The sequence below is a fragment of the Molossus molossus genome, unplaced genomic scaffold, assembly GCF_014108415.1.
Source record: "Molossus molossus isolate mMolMol1 unplaced genomic scaffold, mMolMol1.p scaffold_m16_p_15, whole genome shotgun sequence".
Lineage (NCBI taxonomy): Eukaryota > Metazoa > Chordata > Mammalia > Chiroptera > Molossidae > Molossus > Molossus molossus.
In genome coordinates this window covers 26189598-26213574 of record NW_023425350.1, presented here as the reverse complement: position 1 = coordinate 26213574, position 23977 = coordinate 26189598, and the positions used below count along the sequence as shown (strand labels likewise).

The 23977-nt window shown below is 44.2% G+C and overlaps 1 protein-coding gene across 1 annotated transcript in view; it reads right to left on the bottom strand.

Moving 5' to 3' along the window:
• Window positions 1–21166, bottom strand: part of TMEM178A (transmembrane protein 178A) — a 44773-nt gene extending 23607 nt beyond the window's left edge. The window contains exon 1 of the mRNA XM_036263191.1: window positions 20718–21166. Within this exon, the coding sequence (XP_036119084.1) occupies window positions 20718–21117 (400 nt within the window). The 5' untranslated portion in view covers window positions 21118–21166. The remainder of the gene's footprint in view (window positions 1–20717) is intronic.
• Between the last annotated feature and the right edge of the window lie 2811 nt (window positions 21167–23977).

Sequence of the window (23977 nt, the reverse complement as noted above, 5' to 3'; positions counted from 1 at the left end):
CATCTTGTCATGCACACATGCACACGCGTACACACACACACACACACACCCCCCACCACCACCACATCTCATCAGAACATGCCCACAAAATGTTTCCAGCCCTAATTTTAAATTAAGCAGCATGAATGACATAGACAACTGGGCAGAAAAAAGGAAAAGTGCCAATAAGCAGTTTTACTAAGCATCAGTTAAATCAGCTATTTGGGGATACAGCACCAAGAGCGGAGGGCAGGCAGAGTTTAGCAGAATCACAAATAATTAAAGGTTCACCCAGCCCCCATCCACCTTGTGGGGCAACAGCCCTTCCCCAGGTGCCCCTCTGGTTGTCGCCTCCCGTCTGCTCCCCATCCCACCCGGCCCTGGGCCACCAGCTCAGCCCAGCACATAACATTAGCATTCTTATCGCTCCCCTCAACCCAAGGGGAAAGACTTCCAGCTGCCTTGTACTTAAGCATCACCCTCGGCACCATAAGCCTGAGCCTGTGCATAATTGACAAGGAATATGTTGATAAGAAGTGGGACTGTTCCAAGTTTCTGAAGGATAACTAGGTAATTAAAAGAAAAAATCTAATTTAAGAAACTTCTGAAGAAATTCTTTTAAGCTCTCTGGCAACATCCTTTATGGACTCTTCTCTTTTACCAGAGACTTTTGTTTTTGCTTTGTTTGGTTTTCAAAGCCTGGGGCTAGATTTCCGATGTGCCAGGGCATCCCACAGTCCTCGGCCGACTCGGGGGGAATTAAAAAGCCCTGGACTAGAAGCAGAAAGGTACCCCCATTGCCTGGCAGGGCGCAAGTACCTGAGTTTTCTGAAGTCTGAGCACTGGTGACGGCTCGGGACTTAGCACAGTGCCCTCTGGGGACCCTGGCTCGCGGCCAGCAGCTGTCCCCACTTGTGCAGAGCACTGCAAACGGTCCCAGAGAGCACCATTAATTACCAGGAGCGCAAACGTGCAGAGATGGAATCGGCCTCTGCAGTGCTCTCTGCTTCTGGCTGCACCACTTGGCCGCGCAGTGAGCCAACCAGCTGCCGAAACACATCCTGAGACACGCAAACGAACATGTGGGGCTCTGCAAACCACATGCCAGGAGGGCCACCGCTTCCTCACAAACAGCCTGGGCCAGCGTGTTTTTCCTTCCACTTCACCTCCCTGTCCTGGAGGTTGGCTCAATATTAAATCACGGCCCAACCATGGCAACCTGTACGGAATTCTCTGAGTCTTAGTTAATCTGTACAGTGGGGCTGGTGATATTAATCTCATGTGACACTCCAAGGATCATGAGAGACCAGGCACTCTTTATGCATGATCACCCGTCGTCCATGCTTCCTGCATCCCCCAACTTGAACTAACTGGTCTTATCCAGCCCAATTTGCTGAAGGGCTTGTCTAACCTCCGTTATTGGACCTTGTGATTTCCCCCCAATCCCACTCCATCTCCAGCTGAATGAAAACGAACACAGGCCCTGTCCTCAGAGAGTTTAGAGTCTAGAGAAGGACAGTGGCGTCACTGAAATAATAGCACTAGTAGATGTCAAATTACAGCCCCGACACAAAGGACACCACAGAACGGGAGGCAGTCCAAGAAGGCTGAGGCCCCTGGGATGCAGGACTGTCCTGTGGGCAGCAGGAAGGGCAGGTGCGGGGCTTGGAAGAGGAAGGGCCTGCAGGTCTGGGTACTGAATATGCGGGGGAGGCAGGGAAGATGTTGGCGAGCGAGGGCTAGACCACAGAGGGCCTGAGGCAGGCCGAGTCTTGGTCTCCATCATGAGCCTCAGTGGAAGTCACCACAGATTGTAAGAAGAGAAGCCATGGTCAGAATTGATGTTTTAAAACAAACAAACAAACATAAAACACTTCACTCTTGCCCCAGCGTGGAGAACAGGTCGGAGAGGGCCAGAAGCCATTCAAGTGACGGAGATCCCAGCAGACCACGATAGACCAGCGGGAGAGACGGGTTCCCATGACGGGACGTCAGAAAAGGCCTCCTGGAGTGAACTCAAAAACTGAGTCCGAGTCAGCCAGGTGGAGGGGCAGGAGGTGGGTGGCGCTGGGGAAGGAGCAGGCATTCCAGACAGAAGAAGAGCAAAAACAAAGGTATAGAAGTAAGAGTGTTTACAGGGACTGCCAGGCAGGAGGGTTGGTGTCTCCGGGAAAGCGACAAGAAGTAAAGCTCTGGGAGACCAGGAGGAAGAGCCCTTCCTCTGTGCTGCAAGGCCTTCTCCAGCGAGCTATCAGGAGCCACAGCAGGGCTTAGCAGAGAAGTGATATGATCAAGTTCATTTTAGACAGATGATGCTGTCAGCCGGGCAAAAAGGGCCTGTGAGGAGAGGTGGGAGCTGGACAGATTCGTTAACTGGAAGGCTATGCATCCACAGTTAAAATATTATAGGTGATTAAATGATTCAAGTTGGAAAGTTCTTTCGGCTTAATCCTAGATACAAGGCAGCATGTATCATATGATCTCAAAGAGGTGCTTTTGTATATATTTGCATAAGGACTGGATGAAAATAAATCAAACTTTTAACAGGGTTATATAACTAAGCTGCAGGGTTATAGATGAGTTTTGTTTTCTTCTTTGCCGTCTTCTGCATTTTCTACAATGAGCATGTGTTTATGAAAGTTGATAATTAGGAAAAAATGAAAATTCGAACTACGTGAAGTCAGCCCGGATGGCCCTATCGAACTGCTAATGACGATTTGCATCTTGCTAGTGCCTGATATTTGGTGACCCTAAATCTCAGGCCACACGATAAATATCATTCTCTGTGTGTTCACGGAGAGGAAAATGAAAAACAGGGAAGCCAAAATGATTCATTTCACATGACACAAAGGGCCAGAGGCAGGGCAGACAGGAACTAGGTGGGAGCATGCACTCCTCAGCCGGCTCAAGTCTCTGTGCTGAGAAATTATTCGAACAGAACAGATCCTGCACAATCCAATAATTAAGATAGCCAAAATAATTAGAGACAGCCCAACAGACTGCATGATTATCAGCTTAGATCAATGAGAAAGAAGTCAATCCTCAGCCTTGAATAAACACGCCGCAGGCAACACCGCTGCAGGGACTGGAATTCCAGAATCCCGAGCTCAGTGGTGACAGTATTTTTCTAGAAGTGAGGCGGGGAGAGCGTGAGCAGGGAGGAAAGCAGGAGTTGCTTCCACACTGGGCCTGGCCACCCTCGCCCGTGCTGACTGTGTGCAGAGACAGGATACCCTGCACATCTCACTCCCGTGCCCGAAGCGGTAGTACACACAGCCCTGCTTCTTTACTTACTGATCATCTCCCCACATCTTCCCACCACCCTCCACAGCTGCATAAACACAAGCCCGGATGAAGCCACAGCTCCAGATATTAGAGCGTCGCGGCTCCCTCCTGTCCAGGATGAGCTCCTGTCCCTTCCTGGGCAGGGGCGCTGTGGTCTCAGGACAGCACAAGGCCTGACGGCTTTTCTTCCACGTGTACCCAGAAAACACAGCAAAGATTGCCCCACGGGAGGCTGGCCTACGTGACGCTTATTTTTATTTATTTATTTTAAAACTTCAGAAAAGCTGAGAGAGAAACCCAGTGATATTTTTATAGCCTAAAATGCCATTCCTGGCTTCGTTGGATGGGTGAGGTGAGACTAGGGGAGGGAGGAAGGAGGAGGTGGCGGGCTTCCCAAAATTGCCAAGCTTGCGGATGAAACAAGCGCAAATTAGTCAGTGTCCAAATTCATGCTGAAATGGACAACACTGTATTTCGCAAGCCAATAAAGTGGCATTTACATGTAAATACACAGAAAATGAATAACCAATTTACATTTTCTTCATCTACTGCAAGTAGCCCTGAGGATCAATAGGAGAACAATTAACTAGAAGTTCAGCGTCCATGGGTTCTTATTCAACCTGGCTACAGTCAATCCCCATGCTGGCTTTTTCTAAAGGGGGTAGTAATGGGCTGTCGCAGGAGAGTGGCCGGCCAGCCAAGGCTGTGAACCAGATGACTGAGAGGATGCCCTGCAAATGAGACCTGGCTATGCCTATCAATCATCTGGACACTGTCACTGACCCACCCATCTGCCCTCCCGGTGACCCCTCTGTTCTGAGCTCTCCTATGGTCCCTTAGGCTAAGTCCTTACCCTGACCTCTCATTTTCTCCTCTAGTAAAGATGGTCTCAAACTCTACATTATTCGGTAAACAGGAAGTGCATATTCCTCAATACTGTGCTGATTGGAACACAGAGGAACACTCGAAAGGCCTCAGGCAATGACAAGTTTTCACACCCAGAAGGGTAGGTTTTAGCTACCTGGAAAACTCACCCTTTGTTCTAAATAAATCATAAATGTGGTCATTTGGAAAACTTAGAAATCATGACGTCCTTCCAGTTTTACAATGAGAAACTGAGACCTAGGGAGGTTCGAATGACTTGCAAGCTCCTATCTGTAGAAGGAAGAACAGGACCAAGCTCCTGGTGCCCAGGGTTCCCCATGCCCCCCGACCCTACCACGTGGACCCATGGCCCTCTGTACACAAATGGTAATTACCAGCAGTTCCAATGTTATTCTCCTCCACCACATACGCTTGGTCAGGGAGCACAGCTCCTTCTCCTCTTCGTAGAAACTGGTTTGTTAGTGGAAGACACGTGCTGAGTGCCACAGTTAACACCATTATGCGACGACTCTCCTCTCTTTCTCCCTGGAGTTGCCTCTCCCGTGCTTCCCCATCACTATTCAGCGTAGGTTAGTTAACCTTCTTTGAACATATTTATTTCCTTCTCTTAGATAATCTTTGAAGTAAGTTTCCCAAATGAGCAAAATGCTTATGACGGGCAAAGGTGAGGTGGTACACGTGATACCTTGAACCTGTACGGTCTGTCTTCTGAGAGTCACACTCTTGCTCTCAGTGACCTTGATGGGGCTGATGCAGATGACTAACTTGTCTACCTAATCTGCTCCGTGTGGAAGGAATTGAGTAAAAACAACTGCTCCTATCAAGCGTCAGAAGTTGAGCAACAGGTCTACCATTATGGTCGTTACCATGGATGACTAAACAGGGTTCCTGGGTATGTCCTTTCCCCTACATAAAGGAGGAAATTTGGGGTCAAGAAAGTCATAACATGTTCAATTTTTTTAATAGGGCTTTCAATGAAATTAACTAGTATGCCAATTACACTATGTGGCAAGCCACCTACAATATCATTCAATGAAAAACAGAAATCAAAATGAATAATCAAGATTCATAATACTTAAAGTGATCAAATATAACTCGCAGTGAATTATTAATTCAGGAAGCACCTTTCTAAACCTTTTGAAAAAAATGAAGCACCACACGTAATTGTAGCCTTCTTGTTTATTTCACATAGATTATGAGTACACAATGCTCCTATGAAGGAAAGAAGGAATAAACTTAGAATTTTTTCCTGTAGTAACGACAACAACAAAAGTACATCATTTCTTTCTTTCATCAAGATCTTTTCAAAACTTCTTCAAAGGAATTTAAAATGAGCAAGTAAGGCAGAATTTAAATGTACTATATGCAATTTTCTAAAGGGTTTTCCTTTTTGCCCTCTATTATAAACTCTAACTCCAGTTCCTAAAACCAGATATAACTTATTATTTCGGATTCCCTGTGAAATCATCTAAGGAGAAAAAAATATATACAGTTGAGTCCTTCCGGCCAAATGGCAAACGTTGCTCCCACAGAAGAGAATTCCTGGAATGACGCGGAGTCCTGCTCTCTCCTCTGAAACCCTCAGGAAATGAAGAAGAAAATTAGCAACAAGAGAGCATGTCACGTTTAAAAGGGCAAAGGAGAGACATGGGGGTGAACAATTTGAAAATGGGAAAGGACTCTCAAAGCGGGATTGTGCTAATGCTTACCTGCTTCTAGAGAGAACTGACCTTTTTCTCTCCTTACACTTTGCTGAGTTAATTAAGCTGCTGTTTTCTGGGCATCCTATAATTACAGCCGGTTAATGCTGCCAGAGACCCAACAGGTTACACGAATCCAACCTCTCTATTTACAAATGAGAAAATGAAGATCTGGAGAGGTGAGGTGACTCGCTCAAGGTCACGCAGCTAGTTACTAACGGAGGGAAGAAGATGCCCCAAATCTACTGACTTCTGTCACCTCAATAAACTGCAAAATAAACTTGCCGGGAGGGAGATCACTTGAGAACGCCAGGAAAGCCACGGGTCCCTTGGAGAGCCAGCTCTGCCTGAAGGGCCTGAAGAGCACTCTGGCTCCCCGTGTGACTCTCCGGGCCTTCTCAGCACGCCAGGGCCTCCCCAGGAACAGTGGACACAGCAGAGCCACCGGCGAAGAGCCGGGGGAAGGGCTGCCGCCCAGAGGCTTCCAGCAATTCATCCCATTCTGCTTTCTGGCCAAAGGAAGTATGTCGCTGGACTTGCAGCAATTTGATTGCAAATAAAGAACATTTCATATGCCAAAACTGCACATGGACGTAGTAGAATGAACTTGACAAAACACCACTTAGGTACTGAGTTTCTAGTATTTGGAAACCACCCTACTAGGGCAGGGGAGAGAACAGAGACAAAGGAATAGTTCCTTGGAGGTAGGGACTTCCTGTGGAGGAGATAAGCAGGAAGACAAGAAAAACCTCAATAATAACATAATCCTTTAGTTAAGGCGCCAACACATTGTATGAGGAAAATCTCCCATTAAGAAGCTCTCTGTTAATTTTACACTGATTTTTTTAATAGTTCAAAACTAAAAGCATACCATAACTGTTTTTTTTTTACTTTTAATATTATTGCTGCCTTTTTTCAAATGCCAAGTGCTTTGTCCTCTTTGAATTAATTATTAATGTCCTAGTCTTTGAAAACTGAGAATAATTCTCTCTTCTCTTTGCCCTTGAACTGAACCAAAAACCGAAGTGGGTGAGAAGAAAATGGACCGGATGTGACTGTGATTTGAATCAATCCAATGTAATTTTTTCAACAGCCATTCCATAGAAAGATAGCTACGTGTCAGATACTGGCGTCTGGCCCTGGCCCTAAGGTAGGGAGGGGAAATGGACAAGGAAACAAACCACAATACAATGTAGAATGTCCTAGAAGTATACGTACAGCACACTGGGGTTCCAGGTAATAAAGCAATTAATTTCGCAGGGAATAAGGAGCTAAGGAAAGAGTCGAGGAAATTTAGAGAGAAAATAACAATAGAACTAAGCTTTCAAGGAAGAGTGCCCAGATGGACAGGGCTGGTATTCTAGGCAGAGGAAACAGGGTACATAACAACACAGAGAGTGAAGGGCCTGTGTTAGAGGGAATGGCACACGGGCTGGTGTAGCCTGACCCTAGATGGCACGGAGAAGTGGCTGGAGTATCTAACCAGAAAGGTAGCTCTAGCCACACAGTGAAGCTATTTTATGACCCTCTGAGAAGTTTAGACTTGTAGCTGTGGGCAGTGGGAAACCATTAGAGATTTTTTTCCTTACCCTTTTAGCCATTTTAAAGTGTGCAATTCAATTTTATTTAGCACGCTGTGCAGCCATTCCCACTGTCTATTTTCAGAACACTTTTATCAACGCAAAAGGAACCCCTATACCCATTAAGCAGTCACTTCCCATTCTTCTTCCCTCCCCGTTTGCTGTCTCTATGGATTGGCCTGTTCTGGATATTTCTATAAATGGGATCTTACAATACATTGTCTTTTCTGTCCGGCTTCTTTCACTTAGTAGAATAATGTTTTCAAGGTCCATCCATGTTCTAGCATGTGCTAGCACATCACTACTTTTTATGGCTGAATACTGTTCCATTATATAGACAGACCACATTTGGTTTATCCATTCAGCTGTTGATGAACATCTGGGTTGTATCCACCTTTTGGCTAATGTGACGAGTGATGCTGTGAACATTCATGGAGATATCTATTCTCAATTCTTCTAGGTATATTCCTAGGGATGGAATTGCTGGATCATTTGGTAATTTTTTGTTTAACTTATTGAGGAAATCATAAGATAGATTTGTAATAAAAGGAAAGATATGATATTTTAGAAAGATAAACGTACCTAATAGATGTTAAAGAAATTAGGTACCACAGAGATGGTGCCCCAAACAACCACCAAATAGCTGCTCATTTGCTCCTTCCTCTCCTTTCTTGCCTCTTCTCTTGTGTGTTTTTTTTCTCCTGTTTGAACCTTCAGATTGGTATGCAATCTGGTGGCCCAAATATATGTCCACCCACATACATTGTGCTCTACACCATCTTCTGAGGCTTCTGTGCTAAAATCCTGCTTGCTCAGCCCATCTGCAGCAGTTCAGATGGTTGTCTTGCTTTGATAATCCTGCTCTAAAGAGGTATCAAGCTTTAATGAACAGGCCTCTCACTTTCAAATGAGAGGAGCACAGCAGTCCCATTAGGAAACGTGAGGTGCTCTGGACTGGTCTAACCTGAACGTTCCTGCTGAGATGTCGGGGTTCATCCTGACGCCCTCTCTCCATCCCACTGCTGCAAACGCAGAGTCACATACTGCTCAACAACCACTCTCTCAGGCGGCCCTCCAGTCTGTCATTTCGAAAGCAAACAATTCTTTACAGAAATGCCGAGTATTGTTCAAGTCCAATACAGACACAAGCAAAGTGGCTTTTCTTCAAACTAGAATTGGGTAGTTTCTCAAATTTGGAATATGTGCCTCGATCCACACATCAGGACACAGACAGTAGCAAAGAATGATCTGTTGATTTTCTTTCTCAAAGTTGTTATGGGTATAGGTACACTTGGAAGTTGTAATCATGGTCACTTAGTTACCAGTCAAGGGAGGGGAATGAAATATGGTATTCAAACTGTTGTTTTCCTACAAAAAGTTTAAAACAAGCCATATTGTGGGGCACACAGATCTTTATAAACAGATCTTTTTATTTATTTATTTTTAATCATCACCCAAGGCTATTTTTCCATTTTTCTTCAGAGAAAGTGGGAGGGAAGGCGAGAGGAAGGGAGAGAGAGAGAGAAACATGAATGTAAGAAAGACACATTGACTGGTTGTCCCCTGCATGAGCCAACCAGTGCCGGGGACAAACTGCAACTGAGGTACACGCCCTTGACCAGAATCAAACCAAGACTCTTGGGTCCGTGGGCCGACGCTCTAACTGCTGAGCCAAACCGACCAAGGCCGTGAACAGATCTTTATAATATAAAAGTCATACTGTGGGGCAAACAGATCTTGGGGTAGGGGCAGAGCGAGGCATGTTCAGAAGAATGGTCTCCATGGAGCTGTCTCTGGAGCGCGCTGCACTTCCACGGGGGTGGTGGGGACACAAGGCTGGGCAGCTGGGAAGCACTGAGACCCTGAACCCACCAAATCGGCGTGTACTAAATTCACAGTAACTGCCCCGTCAAATCTTAGAGTACACTGATACCCTTAACATGCACAATTTTGAACAATTTTATTTACATAGAAAAGTACAATTATAAATAGGCCTCCTTAGAAACAACTGTGCAGTCTCTGAGTCACTAGAAATTAAAGAGTCACAAAAGACAGCACAGGATTTTCAGGGAACTTCCACGTGCCCATGAAGGACAGCAGAATAAGCCACCCCAAACAGGCCACTTTGTGACCTGAAGGCAACTGAGAAGCAGTAGATACAAAAAGCTCTCTGCCCCAGTCCTGACTTGGCTAAAAGCAGGACGTGAATTTGTAAAGAAGCCCCGCCTCCCTTCTCTAACAGGAAAGATAGAAGTCAATCATTGGAGACAACTCTGGACCCATAGCAGCCCAGAGACAGTACCAGAAGAATCCACATAAAAACATTGCTGAAATTCATCTTTATCTACCCTTAGTTTTCCTCATATAGTTGCCCTCCTGCAATGCGTCAGCCCTAGATACTCGAAGGACTTTTCCTTTGTCTTGTCACTTCTCTAAAAATGTGTATTGGTCTTTTGTTAAGATGCTATATAAGCCCAAGCTTTAGCCACCTCTTTGAGTTACTAATCTCTGAGTGCTCCCATGTACACATGTCTTGTTTTTCTCTTGTTAATCTGTCTTTCGTCAGGCTAACGTATAGGGTTCCAGCCAGGGAACCTAGAAGGATAGAGGGGAAAAGATATTTTTCCTGCTCTATAACAGGGCAGGATGTGGCAGGAGAACATAGTAAACCTGGAACAGCTATCAGGAAATCTAGGTCCTGTTTTACCTATGGATTCACCACAGGTAGGACAGAACCGCCATGTGGGCCACCCCACCATGGCAGCACCCTGCTCCCTTGGCTAACAGAAATCATTTTCTGTTCAGGTGTCAGGCAGCCAAGGGCTTCCTGGGGAGGTAGGGCCCTTCCCCAGCACCAGGAGGACAGCTTGATTGATCTGAGGGAATTATAATGATTCCATCCCACTTGCCAGGGATTGGTTTAGGAATGGTCATATGACATAATTCTGCCCAATGAGACCTGGGGGACATATGCTGAGAGACTTCTGGGAAAGTACGTTTATTGTAAAAAAAAAAAAAAAAAGGTTCACAGAAAAAGGGGCATGGCCTCTCTGACTTCCAAGCCTTGGAACTGTTGCTGTGTGAGGCAGCGACTCATGGCACCGCTGGGAGCAGGACGGGTCAAGCCTGAAGGCAAGTCACCAAGTCAGAACCACCGAAGCCCAACAGCACTGAAGCGAAGCAGTCTGGGGACCGGCTTCCTCCAGACTTCTTGTTATGGGAGAGAATACATTTTCCTTGTAGCTTAGGCCAGTTTTATTTGGGTTTTCTGTTATTTGGCACTAAAAGATCCTTAACTGATAAACTCACCCACCAGTAGACAAATGTTTATCAAGCACTTTATTAATTGCATTTAAAAAAATTAGGCCCACCACCCAAATTACAATGTTTCTACCTAATCAGAAATGCTGCTGTACCTGACCTTTCCAGAAATAATAACAACTCCAGGAAACACATATGTAGAATGCTTGGCCCCGGTGGTGGGGGGAGGGTGCAGAAAACACGTCTGCCATTTTAATCTGCAAATAGAACCAGAAGAGTGCTAAAACAGGAACTCTGTGATAATTTAGAAATAAAAACATGCTCTAAAAGAACACCCATGCCACAAATTTACCAAATGAAAATCTGGGGCCTATTAGTAAGAAGCATGCAGTTTCCCCCATGGCATAATCAAAATATTACTGCAGAATCATCTGTACGTGTGGTTTAGAAAACAGGGAACTACTCTGTTTAATGCCTCTCAGGGGCTCTCAGACACAGTTAATTCAATAACTGTCACCTTTGGAGGGCATACAAAACTGTGACCTTTTATGATTTCTCCTATCATTAAAAAAAAATTTTCCCAAAGCAGGTATGTTGGGATCCTAAGATTAACAGGTAATAAGTTAGTTCTATAGCTTCCAATTCTCCAAATCAAAGGTACCTGGGATGACGCTGGGTTCTGAAGCACCCATGCTCACAATACCCATCAGCTCGCCTTACAACTCCCACTCCTAAAAAATACACAATATGGATAAAGTCCTCATCCACACTGCCAATCAGACTGCCGTCTCTACACCTCTTCAATACAAGATTAAAGGGCCAAATGATACTCTGTTTTATAAATTAAAATCGGATAAAGATAACTGCTCAACATTCTGTTCAACTATATGAATCTTTTATTCTAAATGTGCTTACTCATTTTCCTCCTACCAATTTGAGTTTCTTTCAGAAAGAAAAGGTAACCCTTGAGGAAAAAAAAAATGAAAGAAATATAACATGAAGTTGATGCTTCTTTGGTGGACCTCTTCTGCCTGGATTTTATCTTTTCCTGCTGAATAGCAAACAGTTTCCTTGTGTCTTTTGTTTTGTTTGTTTCAAGCACCTGAACAAAAAGATAGCATTTTTCAGAAACATTCGTGTTAGCAGTCATCGTCGTTTTTCCTGTCACTCTTCAGTTCCGTTTATCTTTTATTTGCTAGTACTTGTTAGTTTTAGGTTCCTGCAACCAGTACCCCAGCTGTCTTTTTTTTTAGAGAGAGGAAGGGAGAGAGAGAGAGACAGACAGACAGACATTGATTTGTTATTCTACTTCTTTATGCATTCATTGGTTGTTTCTTGTATGTGCCCTGACCAGGGATAGAACCCATATCCTAAGCGTATGGAGATAATGCTCTACGCAACTGAACTACCCAGCCAAGCCTACCCCCATCGTCTGAACACCAAACAAAAGTTTCCTTACAATATGTTAGATGCTAAGGATTAAATCAACTGGGATAAGTGACCCTTAAATATCAACAGCATAAAACAAATACTGAGCTCTCATTGGCTTAGACTCAATTATTCCCATTGGCCATTATATTTTTGGTTCCTTCTCCACTACAGTTTATCTTCCGTGTCAAATTGTCACTCTGATGATCTGCTTCATAATTTTTCAGTCACATGACTAGTGATTTGTTGTTTTTCAGGATAACTTCATTGAGTACCATTTATCAGGATGCACATACTTGAAATTCCATGACAACTGTATACCATAAGCATCTTTCAAAATTGTGAGAACTTAAGACATGGCATTCAAACTCAAATTAATCAACAACCTCTGCCACCTACTCAGGCCCCCTTCCTCACTGCTCTGGGTGTGATTAGCGGACGCACAACCCCATGAGAGAAAGAGGACAGACAGAGCACCCATGTTTTTCATTATGCAGCCTCTTATTTTCAAAAGCATTTCTTTTCCAATACTCAGTAGTAACATTGGTTGGCTGATTGTTGAGTGAAGCAAATGCTCACATCCCCTACACCAAACAAAAATTCCTTAAAATGTAGCCAAAAGAGAGCCAAGCCAAGGATAGCCTCCCACACCCAGCTCCCACTACCCTGCCTACCCTATGTTACAGACCCTCAGTTTGCAAATCAGTGCCTATTGGCAAGGTAAATGGAAGCATCAGTGTTAATTTGCCGTGGAGCGACCTGCTCTAAAGGGACAGTCAAGCCTTCTGGAATTCCCTATACACTTGTATTCCTGAAATCTCTTCGCTCTCTACCTGCACAGTGTCAAATAACTTGGCGAACCAAAAGGGAACACATTACTTCCTTTAGATCCTTAGAGGAGGAATGCGTTGATTGATTTTTATACCAATGAACAGAATATTAAAAAGTCTAAACACTGGGGGACATCCTGCAAGTTACAGAAAATAATTCAGTGTGTCCTCAGTAATTCAAATAATGGGAACTAAAATATGGTTTGCGCTGTTCCACTTTTTTCACTTGCTAATGAATTCCCTGATGGGTGTCCCCATGACATTGTTGTTTGGTCTGCAATCAGCTTATCTGGCTGAGTTACAGAAAGATGGAGTACAGCATGCAGTTTGCGTTGCTCTGCAGCAAACAAAGGCTGTCAGCTTCATGCCGGCTCTCTCGTTCTCCAAGTTCAGTCACTTCCTTTTAGTTAAAACTTGCTATAAAACAGATTAATCACCGCAATCACTTTTAACCACAGGGAAACACTATAAGAGAGCGGAAAAAATAAATAAACTGTCATGAATTTTACCGGGTTTTGAAGATAAAGACCATTTTCTATTTACAAATCCCTTTATTTTGATAACAATCTTTACAACCAGTGGTGCAAGGCTTTAGATAATATCAATGGTGTGATTAAAAAAAAATAATAACTGCAGAAAAAACAATTTTAACTTAAAGCACGTCTACATGATTAAAATGATGTTATCTGAGTTGTCTCCAAAATTGTGGGCTAGCGTTTTACTCTAAAATAGGCATATTTGCTATTTATATTATTTGCCAAACCTCCAGTTCGGTTGTTTTCAACTATTTCCTTCCCATTTCACCTGTTGTTTTTGCAAGGGGGTAGGAACTGAGTAAGATGACCAAATTTTATTATTGTTACTCTTTTTTTTTTTTTAATCCTTACCCGAGGACATTTTTTCGTTTTTTTTTTCAGATAGAGTGGGAGGGAGAGAGAGGGAGAGGAAGTGAGAGAGAGAGGAAGAGACAGAGAGAGGAAGAGAGAGAGAGAAACATCGACGTGAAGGGACACATCGAGTGGCTGCCACCCGCACGACCCAACCAGGGCCGGGGACAAACTGCAACTGAGGTACATGCCCTTAGCGGGAACCGAACCCGGGTCTCTCAGGACCGCAGGCCGACACTCTAACCACTGAGCCAAACCGGCCAGCGCTGATTATTGTTATTCTTTTTAACCAGCAAAAAATAAGAGAAAGAGCCCCAGATATTCACACAATTGAGCACCAAAGGGCAGTGGAAGCTCCCTGAGGGAAAGGTGGGCTCAGGGAAGAAGGAGCCAGCCCACTCGAGGTCAAGGCTTGCTTGGCAGAGGTCACAGATCAGTAATCTGAGGTATACTGCAGGTGTACTAAGGAGAGTTCATTCTTGGTAACTACTGGGAAAACCCTATGACCAGCCTAAATTCCTTCAATGTCCCCACTCCTCACAGTCTCCCACTTCGCACTGGTACTGGGAGTCTCAGTCATTCCCTCAATGAAATGTAACATCCAGATGCTCCCCCAATAAAGCTTGTCTTCTGTGGCAATCAAGAACACTTGCAATTATGGGCCTTCCTCTGCCTGATGCGGTCTGAGGGCTCTTTTTGAGTTTGAAGAAGAAAAATCAGTAGCTAAGGAAAAAAATCCACAGCAACTTGGGTATAATTGGATGTGAACTTTGTGTGACATGGTAAAAAAAACTCTTCTTTTTTCCCCCTCAAGGCCATTGCTAAGTGTTATCCATGAAACGTGGTGGACACCAATATCACTGATTCTGCTAATTTTGATCACAAAACACTTAAAGCACCATTTACTTTTGTGTTTATAAATTACTTTTACAAGACAATTCTTGTGTTCAGATGGAAAGAATGGAAGCAAGTCTCTTTTTTGAGCACAGAACAGCAAGTAAGAATTTAATTTCTTCTCAACATCACCTTCAGGATTGGTAGCAATAGAATGTGTTGAAACACAGAGAATCACACTTGGGTATGGTGAGCCTCAAAACACTGTGGGACAAAACTACAAATCTAATCATTAAGAGCTGTGTAGTATGAGCTGGCAGTTGTTTACCTGAAAAAGGTTCCTGTGTCTAATGTCAGAAATGATACAGAAATAAAATGCAGCCCTGGCCAGTTTGGCTCAGCGGTTAGAGCGTCGGCCTGCGGTCTGGAGAGACCCGGGTTCGGTTCCCGCTAAGGGCACGTACTTCGGTTGCAGTTTGTCCCCGGCCCTGGTTGGTCGTGCGGGTGGCAGCCACTCAATGTGTCCCTTCACGTCGATGTTTCTCTCTCTCTCTCTCCCTCCCATTCTATCTGTACAAAAAATGGAAAAATATCCTCGGGTGAGGATAAAAAAAAATAAAAAAATAAAAAAAGAAATAAAATGCATCTTCTTCTCTCCCCTGTGCAAGATGAATGCGTGTGACGTAACAGTGCACTGGGACACCCTCTATCAGTTTCAGCTATGGTAGGAAAATCACTCCTTCCTTTGCTCAAATGAGAAACTTGACCCTTCTAATAAGCAGCGAGAGAAGCCATCTTTAAAGTGGAGTATGTACATGCCGGGGGGATACACAAGCAATCCTTTGGAATTACATGGGCTGAAATAGTGCAACTTCCATTTTTATCTATTATAACCACATCCTTTCAAAATTTGCTTTTGTCTGTGTTTTAAGATATCTCTGTTAGCACAGTCCATGAACATGATTTAAAAATGAATAAATATAAATTATACAGGGTGATTTTCAAAGTAATTTTGGAGACCACTTGCCTTAAGAAGTAAAGAAAGAAAAAGGAAGTCTTAATGATATTCCCAGGACCCCCCAAACTGAGGAATCCCTTTGTCAGAAGCCTCTTCTGGTTCAAGAGAAGGTCAGAGAATAATACGTGAACTAAGGAGTCAGAAAGAAGAAACAATGCTAGCTTCTCAGCTTTCCTAGATATACCTGCTTTTGGAAGATAATTATTCCAATACAAATGATTCTTTGGTGTACAAATGAGCTGAAGAAAATCATCAATCTATTTCTGTGTCAGGTAGAACTTGGTGGGTCCTGTCCAGACTATTAATTTCATGGAAAATAAGCAACAGAGGAAACAGATAAATCATTAACAGAGTGGAGAGCAGACCCAGTGAATTCCTACTTTCTCTTTCTTGCAGAGAGCAAAATGACAAAGTATTTATGTCCCACTGTCTTTGATATCTGTGTTTATCTCATTAGAGGAAAAATGCTTCTGAAACCACAAGGACATGTTTTATTTCAAGTTTCAAAAATTCAATCCCAAGTGATTTACACAAGTTCACATTAGGCATACAGAATTATAATCTTCACATTTCTGAAATTCTATCATTTTAAATTTCATAAAAACAAAACACTACAGCATTAATTTTCCTTTTGTTTATTGCAGGCAATGTATAATATTAGAATTTGAATTACATAAACAAGGTACATATATTTGAAAAGAAATGTTAATTGTTTTAAAGAAAATTTTAATTAAAAAAGTAAAGTTAAGGCTAGCAAAAACAGTTGGATATAACAGTTTGATGTAATTTCAATGATGTATTTCTATTCAAAATTAATTTCTCCAAAGTTCTACATAAGGTATTCACTAGTCTCATCAATGTGTATTTATTAAAAACAATGTTTTCAGTAACTGAAATAAGCATTGTATAATGTTTCCAACTGAGCCTCTTTCCATCTGTCCTCTTATTTTACTGTTTATCCAGTACTTTAAACATAAGAATTACACTTGGAACAGAATGGCTGAGCATCCCCCAAAGGGTACAGTGCTCCATTTTGCACTGTATTTTCTGTCATTTGCCTACCAATGCTAGCAGCCTTCCCAAAGTGCTCACCCCATAACCTACTAAGAGTAGTTATTGTATAATCCACTATAAAATAACTTCACTACTTGATATAAACTCTATAAGGGCAGGCATTTTTATTCATTGTGTTCATTCCTGTATCTTCTGTGCCTAGAACAATTCCTGACACCACTATATATATATATATATATATATATATATATATATATATAATCTGTTGAGTAAATATACTGAGTGAATGAATGAATGAAATATTATCAGTCCCATTGTACAGATTAACTAAGTCTCAGAGAATTACATAAAGGTAGCAGGTGGTAGGGCCACAATTTAATGTTAAGCCAATGTCCAGGATAGGGAGGTGGTGTGGAATAAAGAACCTCACTTTAGGTCACCTTCTGTCATGTCCTGAGCTCCTTATACAATCCATACCACCTTCCTACCTTTCTGCCTTTCTGTGGCTTTTACATATGAAGTCTTCTTTCAAACCCCTGACAGCCCCAGTAGTACTGAGGGGCCCGAGGCTCCATGCTTTAAGTCCATTTTCTCAAGTTCTTACCATTAGGCTCCCTCAACTTCTCTACCCTTCTATTGCTAGGTGGAGGATACCTTTGCATACTTATCAGAGACCTTCCTTACTTTGACCAGCAAAGCTTCCTCGCACTAAAAGTCAGCCTAGTAGAGTACCATAGGGCTCTAGTCTTGGTTCTCAATGGGTTTATTAATAACTTCACTTCTATTCTCATTGAAGGTCCTGGGTGAAGGTCCAATCTAAACCTTCGAGGGTCACTCTGGGCTAGAAGTGAACAAGAATGATGATGAAAGGCTAACAATCAGAATTTGCTTATTTTTCCCAACTACTTGTCCCGCTAAGATCGATGCTTTTCTGGCACATGTGATTTCTCTTAAATAGATTAAGACTACAGAGCCTACATATTTGCTTTCTCAACTAGTCTCTCACTGTCCACATTGACTGTTTGTATCTCCTCTCCATTTCTCAAAAATACTTGCCTCCAGTGGCAGGAAACGCAACCAATGGTGAGAGTATTTTCCTTACTATCAGCTCTACATTTTCCTCTGTGATGGTCACCCACCTCCTGGCTTTGCCCTCTAAGTCCAAATGAGGAAAGGCTGACCTCTTTTTCTCTCAAAAGCTCACTACATATATCAGGTGGCTCTTGAAGCCCTTTCTCGCCCCTCCCCACTCTCCATCTGAGGCTACTTTTTTTCATTTCCTATTACTAAAATTTCTAAATGTTAAGACTCATAAACAAGGTAATTCAGAGAAGAAAGTAAGAATGGAACTTGAGACCCTAGCTATCCAATTTTTTAATTGAATGTGATGTCAATTTCTAATTATATATGACTCATTTAAGAAATTCATACCACAGCCACAAATGTTACATGTCAAAACAAAGGTAATCATGTTTACCTAATATGGGTGCCAAAATCATCTGTTTGAGAAAGGAAAATGTCAGCAGTATTTTCCTTTCTCAAATTATTCATAGAATTTTAACGCTGCTCATTTTATTCATTCACTGCACAGATGAGACTGAGATCCAGAAGACTTCGGTAACTAGCCCAAGGTAGGTTAGTAGCAATGTTGAAAGGACTTGAGGCATTTTTGGCCATCTCCCAAATAACAAATTATGATTCTATAATGCACTGATGTCTGTCATTTTCTCCAAGCTCATGTCTTAATAATGTCAATTCATTAACTTCCCAGGAAGCTAAATTTACATTGTTATTATTACAACGATGATAGATTTCAGAACTAGAAAATTCCCCCGAAGAATAGACAGCCTTCCTAATATTATAACAAGAAACTGAAGGCCAAGAAGATCTGGCCACCTGTTGGAGGCTATCCTGCAATTTGGCAGCAGGGCCAACAATGGAGCCCATGTCTTCTGATTACAAACCAGGACTTTTTAGTGTTCTGCATAAAGGATTAGCTAAACACCATCAATACTATAAACCTGACATTGTTTTAATCTAAAACAATCATACCTAGAAAAAACAAAATTTTAAAGTATACAAATTCTACCTTATGGATGTACTAGGCTAGACAACCATTTGTCAGAGAGATGGCAGAAGGGAATTTGAACAATGAGTGGGAGGTTGGATTCAATGACCTCTAAAGTCCCTTCTGTCTCTAGGGTTATTTGATTCTGGACTAACCAGGAGCTAGGCACCTCAGCTAGCCAGGGGAACCTGCAGAGGGGGGTAATGTGCAGTGTCCTGTAGGTGTCCCTCTCCTGTGGTTGGGTTGGACTCTGCCCTGATGTTACAGGCATTACTCTATATCCAATTTACATGCAACCAAATATTCTAGGCACAGAAAGAGTGTAAGGAAATGCAGCTCTGTCATTTCAAAAGACAGACTACACTGCTTAGCTTTCTAAATTGCCTTGCCTAAATGAGCATTCCATAACTGAGCCTCCAAATCTAGCTTTTACAATTTGTTCATGTGCTATGCTACTATCAGAATTAATTATGCAGCATCTTCATGAAGAGAACTCAAATTTGGATGCAAGTTAGGAGAGTAATGAAAAAGGTGCACTTCCCAAAGGAAGGTTACTATGTATGATCCACCCTCCCCCCCCCCCCCAAAGCTTTGGAATCCTATGAATAGACAGGTTTCAGATGGCAGCCCCCAGCTGAGCTAGCCATAGGAAGGAGGAAGTCAACACGTTTGAGAATTTTAGAATATGCCAACTAACAAGATTCTGAAGGCCAAAATATTATTAACCCCCTCCTTTCTAACAATTCCATTCCAAACTGGGATTCAACACAAATCTGTTCATTTGTGTTCCTGAATGGCTACTAAATACTAAAATGTACTGATTTTAGACTTCTTCTTTTTTTGTTAGTCCAAGAGAAAGAAGATTTATTTTTTGCTTCTCAAAAAATTTTACATTAAGGGTGGAGCTCTGAAAGTTAGAAAGGAGCTTCCCCAATAGAATTGTCCCATTGAATATTTTTACATGAATGAGATTATTTTAAAAAATCAAACTATCTGATCACATGCATGGGGCCCAGGTGTTGCATAGATTTCAGAAGAGCAAACTGATGCTCTACAATTCAGTGCCAAATTACAAAACAACAGAAACAGCCTTACAAGCTAGCACCAAAGTAAGAGAGTGGTTATGTAGAGATTCCATGTGCAAATCCAGAAAGCTCTACTTTCAAGGGTTGGGGCAGGTTCTCTCCTCTCCTCACCCTGGTGTGTCTAGACACTGAGCATGGTGTGCAGTGTCATCACCAAGGCTGAAAAAAGTAGATATCCGATGTGCAGTTCAGCTGCCTCCACCAAGGCGCTGAGGGTATCATCTGAGGTCTAATTCATAAGAACCATGCACTTAGGTTTGGAGGAAGTTTCCCCAGGCCTCCTTAGCTCCCGGTTAGCCAGCCAGCTACCATCCGTTCCTTCTGCTACCAACATCAGCTCAATACAAGAAAAAGCCCCTCTCCCCCTCTTCCCAGGTTTGCACTACTTTTCTTCCAACGGCATTTCTAAAGGGAAAGCACAACTTGAGGGAAGGAGCCTACTGGGAGCCCAGTGGGGAGCAGCTTCAGGGGAATGGACACAGGCGTTCCAAGTGAGGCAGGTGTACAAAGACAGCAGAGGAGGAGGGGAGGGAAATAAGGAGACAAAGCAAGGAGAGCGGCAGGGAAAGACCGGGGCTAAAGCACAGAAGTAAGGGAACGGGAAAAGGACGAACAGGATGAGGAGGAAAGAAGAGAGTCATGGAAAGAAAGAAGTGGGAGAGAGGGAGAAGAAAGGAGGAATGGGGAAAAGAAAGGGAGAAGGATAAAGACAGGAGGAGGCGGGGAAGGATGAAAGAATGTGCTGGGGAGCGGAGTGCAGGGACTCAGCGGGGAGGTGGCCGCGGGGACCGGCGCGCCCCTGGGGAGCCGCCGGCTGCGCTCCACGTGCGGCGCCCAGGGCGCCAGGCGCGCCTGCTGCTCACCTTTCAGGATGAGGGTGTCGATATCCCGGTCGATGCCCAGGAAGTAGCACTTCCTCCAGAGGCCCGAGTAGGTGGCGAAGAGTGGCCGGCCGCACTCAGCGTCCAGCCCACCGAGCCCCAGCAGCGAGCGCCAGGACTCGGGGTCCGCGCGCCCAGGGCCGCCCGGGAGCAGCCGGCGCCCCAGGGGGGGCAAGTCCCGCAGCGGCAGGTGTGACAGCGGCATCAGGCGGTTCTTCTGGTCCGGGGGGTCGGCGCCGGCGCGGCTGCGCTCGCAGCTCTCCTTGTGGCGCCGGGGGTCGGTCTCGTACCAGTGGTCGGTGAAGATGGCCGTGACGAGCAGCCCCAGGGAGCAGAGGCTGAGGCCGAGGCTGAGCGCCGTGATGAGCGCCCGCGGCTCCATGGCTTCCCGCCCGCCAAGCCCCGGTGGGCTCTCGCGGCGCCGCCAGACACAATGCACTTGGCCTCGGCTCTCCGCCTCGCTCCCTCCCCGTTCCCCCACCGGCCCCCCACCTCCCTCCCGCGGCCTCCCCGCCCGGCGGCGCCCGCGGCTTCCTCTCCTGCTCACCTCTCCTTCCCACTGCCCTCCTGCCCCGCCCCGCCCGCACCCGGCCCCCGCCCGCCCCGCCCCCACCAACCGCACTTTCCTGCCCTCCTCCTCCAGCCCCTCGGCGCACTCCGCGCCCCCACCCGCGCTCGCGCCCCTCGCCCCTCGCCCCTCGCCCCTCCTCCAGATCGAACCGTTCGCCCTTCTCCCCAGCGATCCCCCTTCGCTTCTCAAGCGCTCCGTGCCGCTCTCACTTTTCTCTGATCCTCCTCTCTCCCCTTAACCCTGTCCCTACTTTCCCCTTACTTTTCTTCAACTCTTCCTCTCGTCCCCGCTCATTTGTCTCTCTGCTTCTCGGCTCCGTGTCCCTTTCTGTCCCTGCCCTGGACTCGCTGAGCACACTGCCTCCGGTCCAACGACGTTCATAGACATCCACCAACATCAGACTCAGCCTTGTCACTTGTCCAACTTGATTTTGATCAGTGTCCCGTTTTGTGCCCCGAAGCAAATCCCATCCAGGTCGGGCTGCGTGGTAGTAGTTAACTCTTTGGAATCTTGATCTGGAGCTGAAGACCCTTCTCCCGCCCTTGGCAGCTCTCTGATGCCCTCCTCTTCCCCTCTCACGTGCCCATTGCAAGCTCTGAGCATGTTCCTGCTCCAGCCCTTCTTCTGAAAAAGACACTGGATGTCACTGGAAAGATAGACCCATGGCCAGAGGGTAGCTCCCACTTCACTTCAGCCTGCTCAGAGACGGACTCCTTTTCCGTTGGCCATCTCCTTCTCCTGCCAGAGTGGCATCCTCCTGGCATTTCTAGAAGGGCATAGGATCAATAAGCCCTTGCTATGGCACCTGCTTTGTGAGGTGATTACTGCCTCTGAATAAAGGAAGCCCCAGTAATAAATCAAAGTAATGATTTTTCTCCTGTGCAAGTTTCTTGCATGGGCTGGGAGGATCAACAACAAAGCAACGCTACACACCAAAGTCAACGCGTCAGCTCCCTTCTGTTCTTCCAGGGTAGCCAGTAGTCACAGATGTTAATTCTGAGAATGGCAGGCAGATTCACATTTTCTAAAATGAGGAAATGTTAGGACCCCAGGTACTGAAATGGTTAATTGCTTATGTGTGATTCTTACAACAGAGGTGCAATACCCTTGTGTCACTTAGTGCCTTTGGGACCATGTCAGACAGAAAACCATGCTGCATGAGCCCAAGGATGCCAATTCTTATGCTCTTTTGCTATAAAATATTAATGATCAAGAGATTATGAGGCATTCATTAGATGCTAAATGTCATTACTCCATGATTTAATGGGACTTATTAATTAGAGCCCCACATCAATTGGTATTAATGTGATTTATACATTTCCTCTGGAATGGCATCTGTAAAGATGGTATAAGAATCTTGCTCAGATATATTTTCATTGCTGTTTGTGCTCAGTATCTTCAGAGGGTATATTTCCAAGGAAGACTTGTACTCCTGAGCTGTTCAGTTCACAAATAGATCACTTAAACAAATCTTTCAGTCATATCGGATCCTCGTGCCCATTTCTGCTGACCTGACAATGTGAATTATTGCTTGGATTTTCTCACAGCTTCAGCAAGATCTATGGTAAGCTCCAGTCTAATTAAGGAAGACAAAGAATTATAATTTTAGTGTTCCTCTCACCTATAAGTTTTCCCTTAAAAGGAAATGCTAAGCTCATCAAAGGCGTCTTATCTGGACTTACACAAAAATTATGAGACTTAGAAGATTTATTTTATTTATACTCTATAATATGTGTAAAATCCTAGATCTTTATGGATATGCAGAGAGAATACTTTTAACTTTGAGCCTACAGTTGACATCTGAAATTCACTGAAGTTGTGTGTCCTTTTATTTTTTAAATTCCTCTTGAGATAAGATGATTACAAACCCTTAGCAAGTCTTTACTCCCTTTTCAAACACTGCAGAGGTGGGGAATGTCCAACCCTGAGCCCTATAAAGCCCAGGAAATCAATACCAGCTAACATCACACGCCTCAGCAAATCAGCCTGACCAAATATAGCAGTCTAATTTTTAAGTTGATAATTTTGTATGGCCCTCGAATGATGTTATAAATATCCAAATGGCCCTTGGCAGAAAAAGGTTCCCCACCCCCTCATTCTACCACATTTCAGAGTCACCTGATTATCTTTACACAACAACCCTGTCCTGAACTGGAGTAGACAAAAGGAAACCTCTTTTTCGGGCACATGTGATGAACTTAAAAGAACATAATGTTCTGCCTCATTTTCCTAGCCAGAATCCTTGGATCATACCCTCTTCAGAAAATAGCATTATCCTCGAAGTTCGATATGTCTATGTTTAAGACCAGTCTCGGCATATAATCCAAAAGTTACTATATGATGAATTGCTCTTGACAGTATTTCATTAAAAAGTGTCACACATTACAAATATGGGCGAGCAGCATGTAATGAGCGCACTGCCTCTGCTGGTGCAGCATTAACGCCATCAGCAGGGATGTGACATATGATGCGTACACAGGCTTTGTCACGGCAACTGCACATTGCTCCATCCGTGTTCTTAACATTTCTCATTTGGGTATTTCCAACAATGTAATGCCATCCACTAACCCCCACTCTGTTAGGGGAGTGGGGACTACAAAGATAAATAGATAGTTCCCATCTTCAAGATGTTCCCAGTGTAGTGGCAACAGACGCATAGACTGTTCTATGT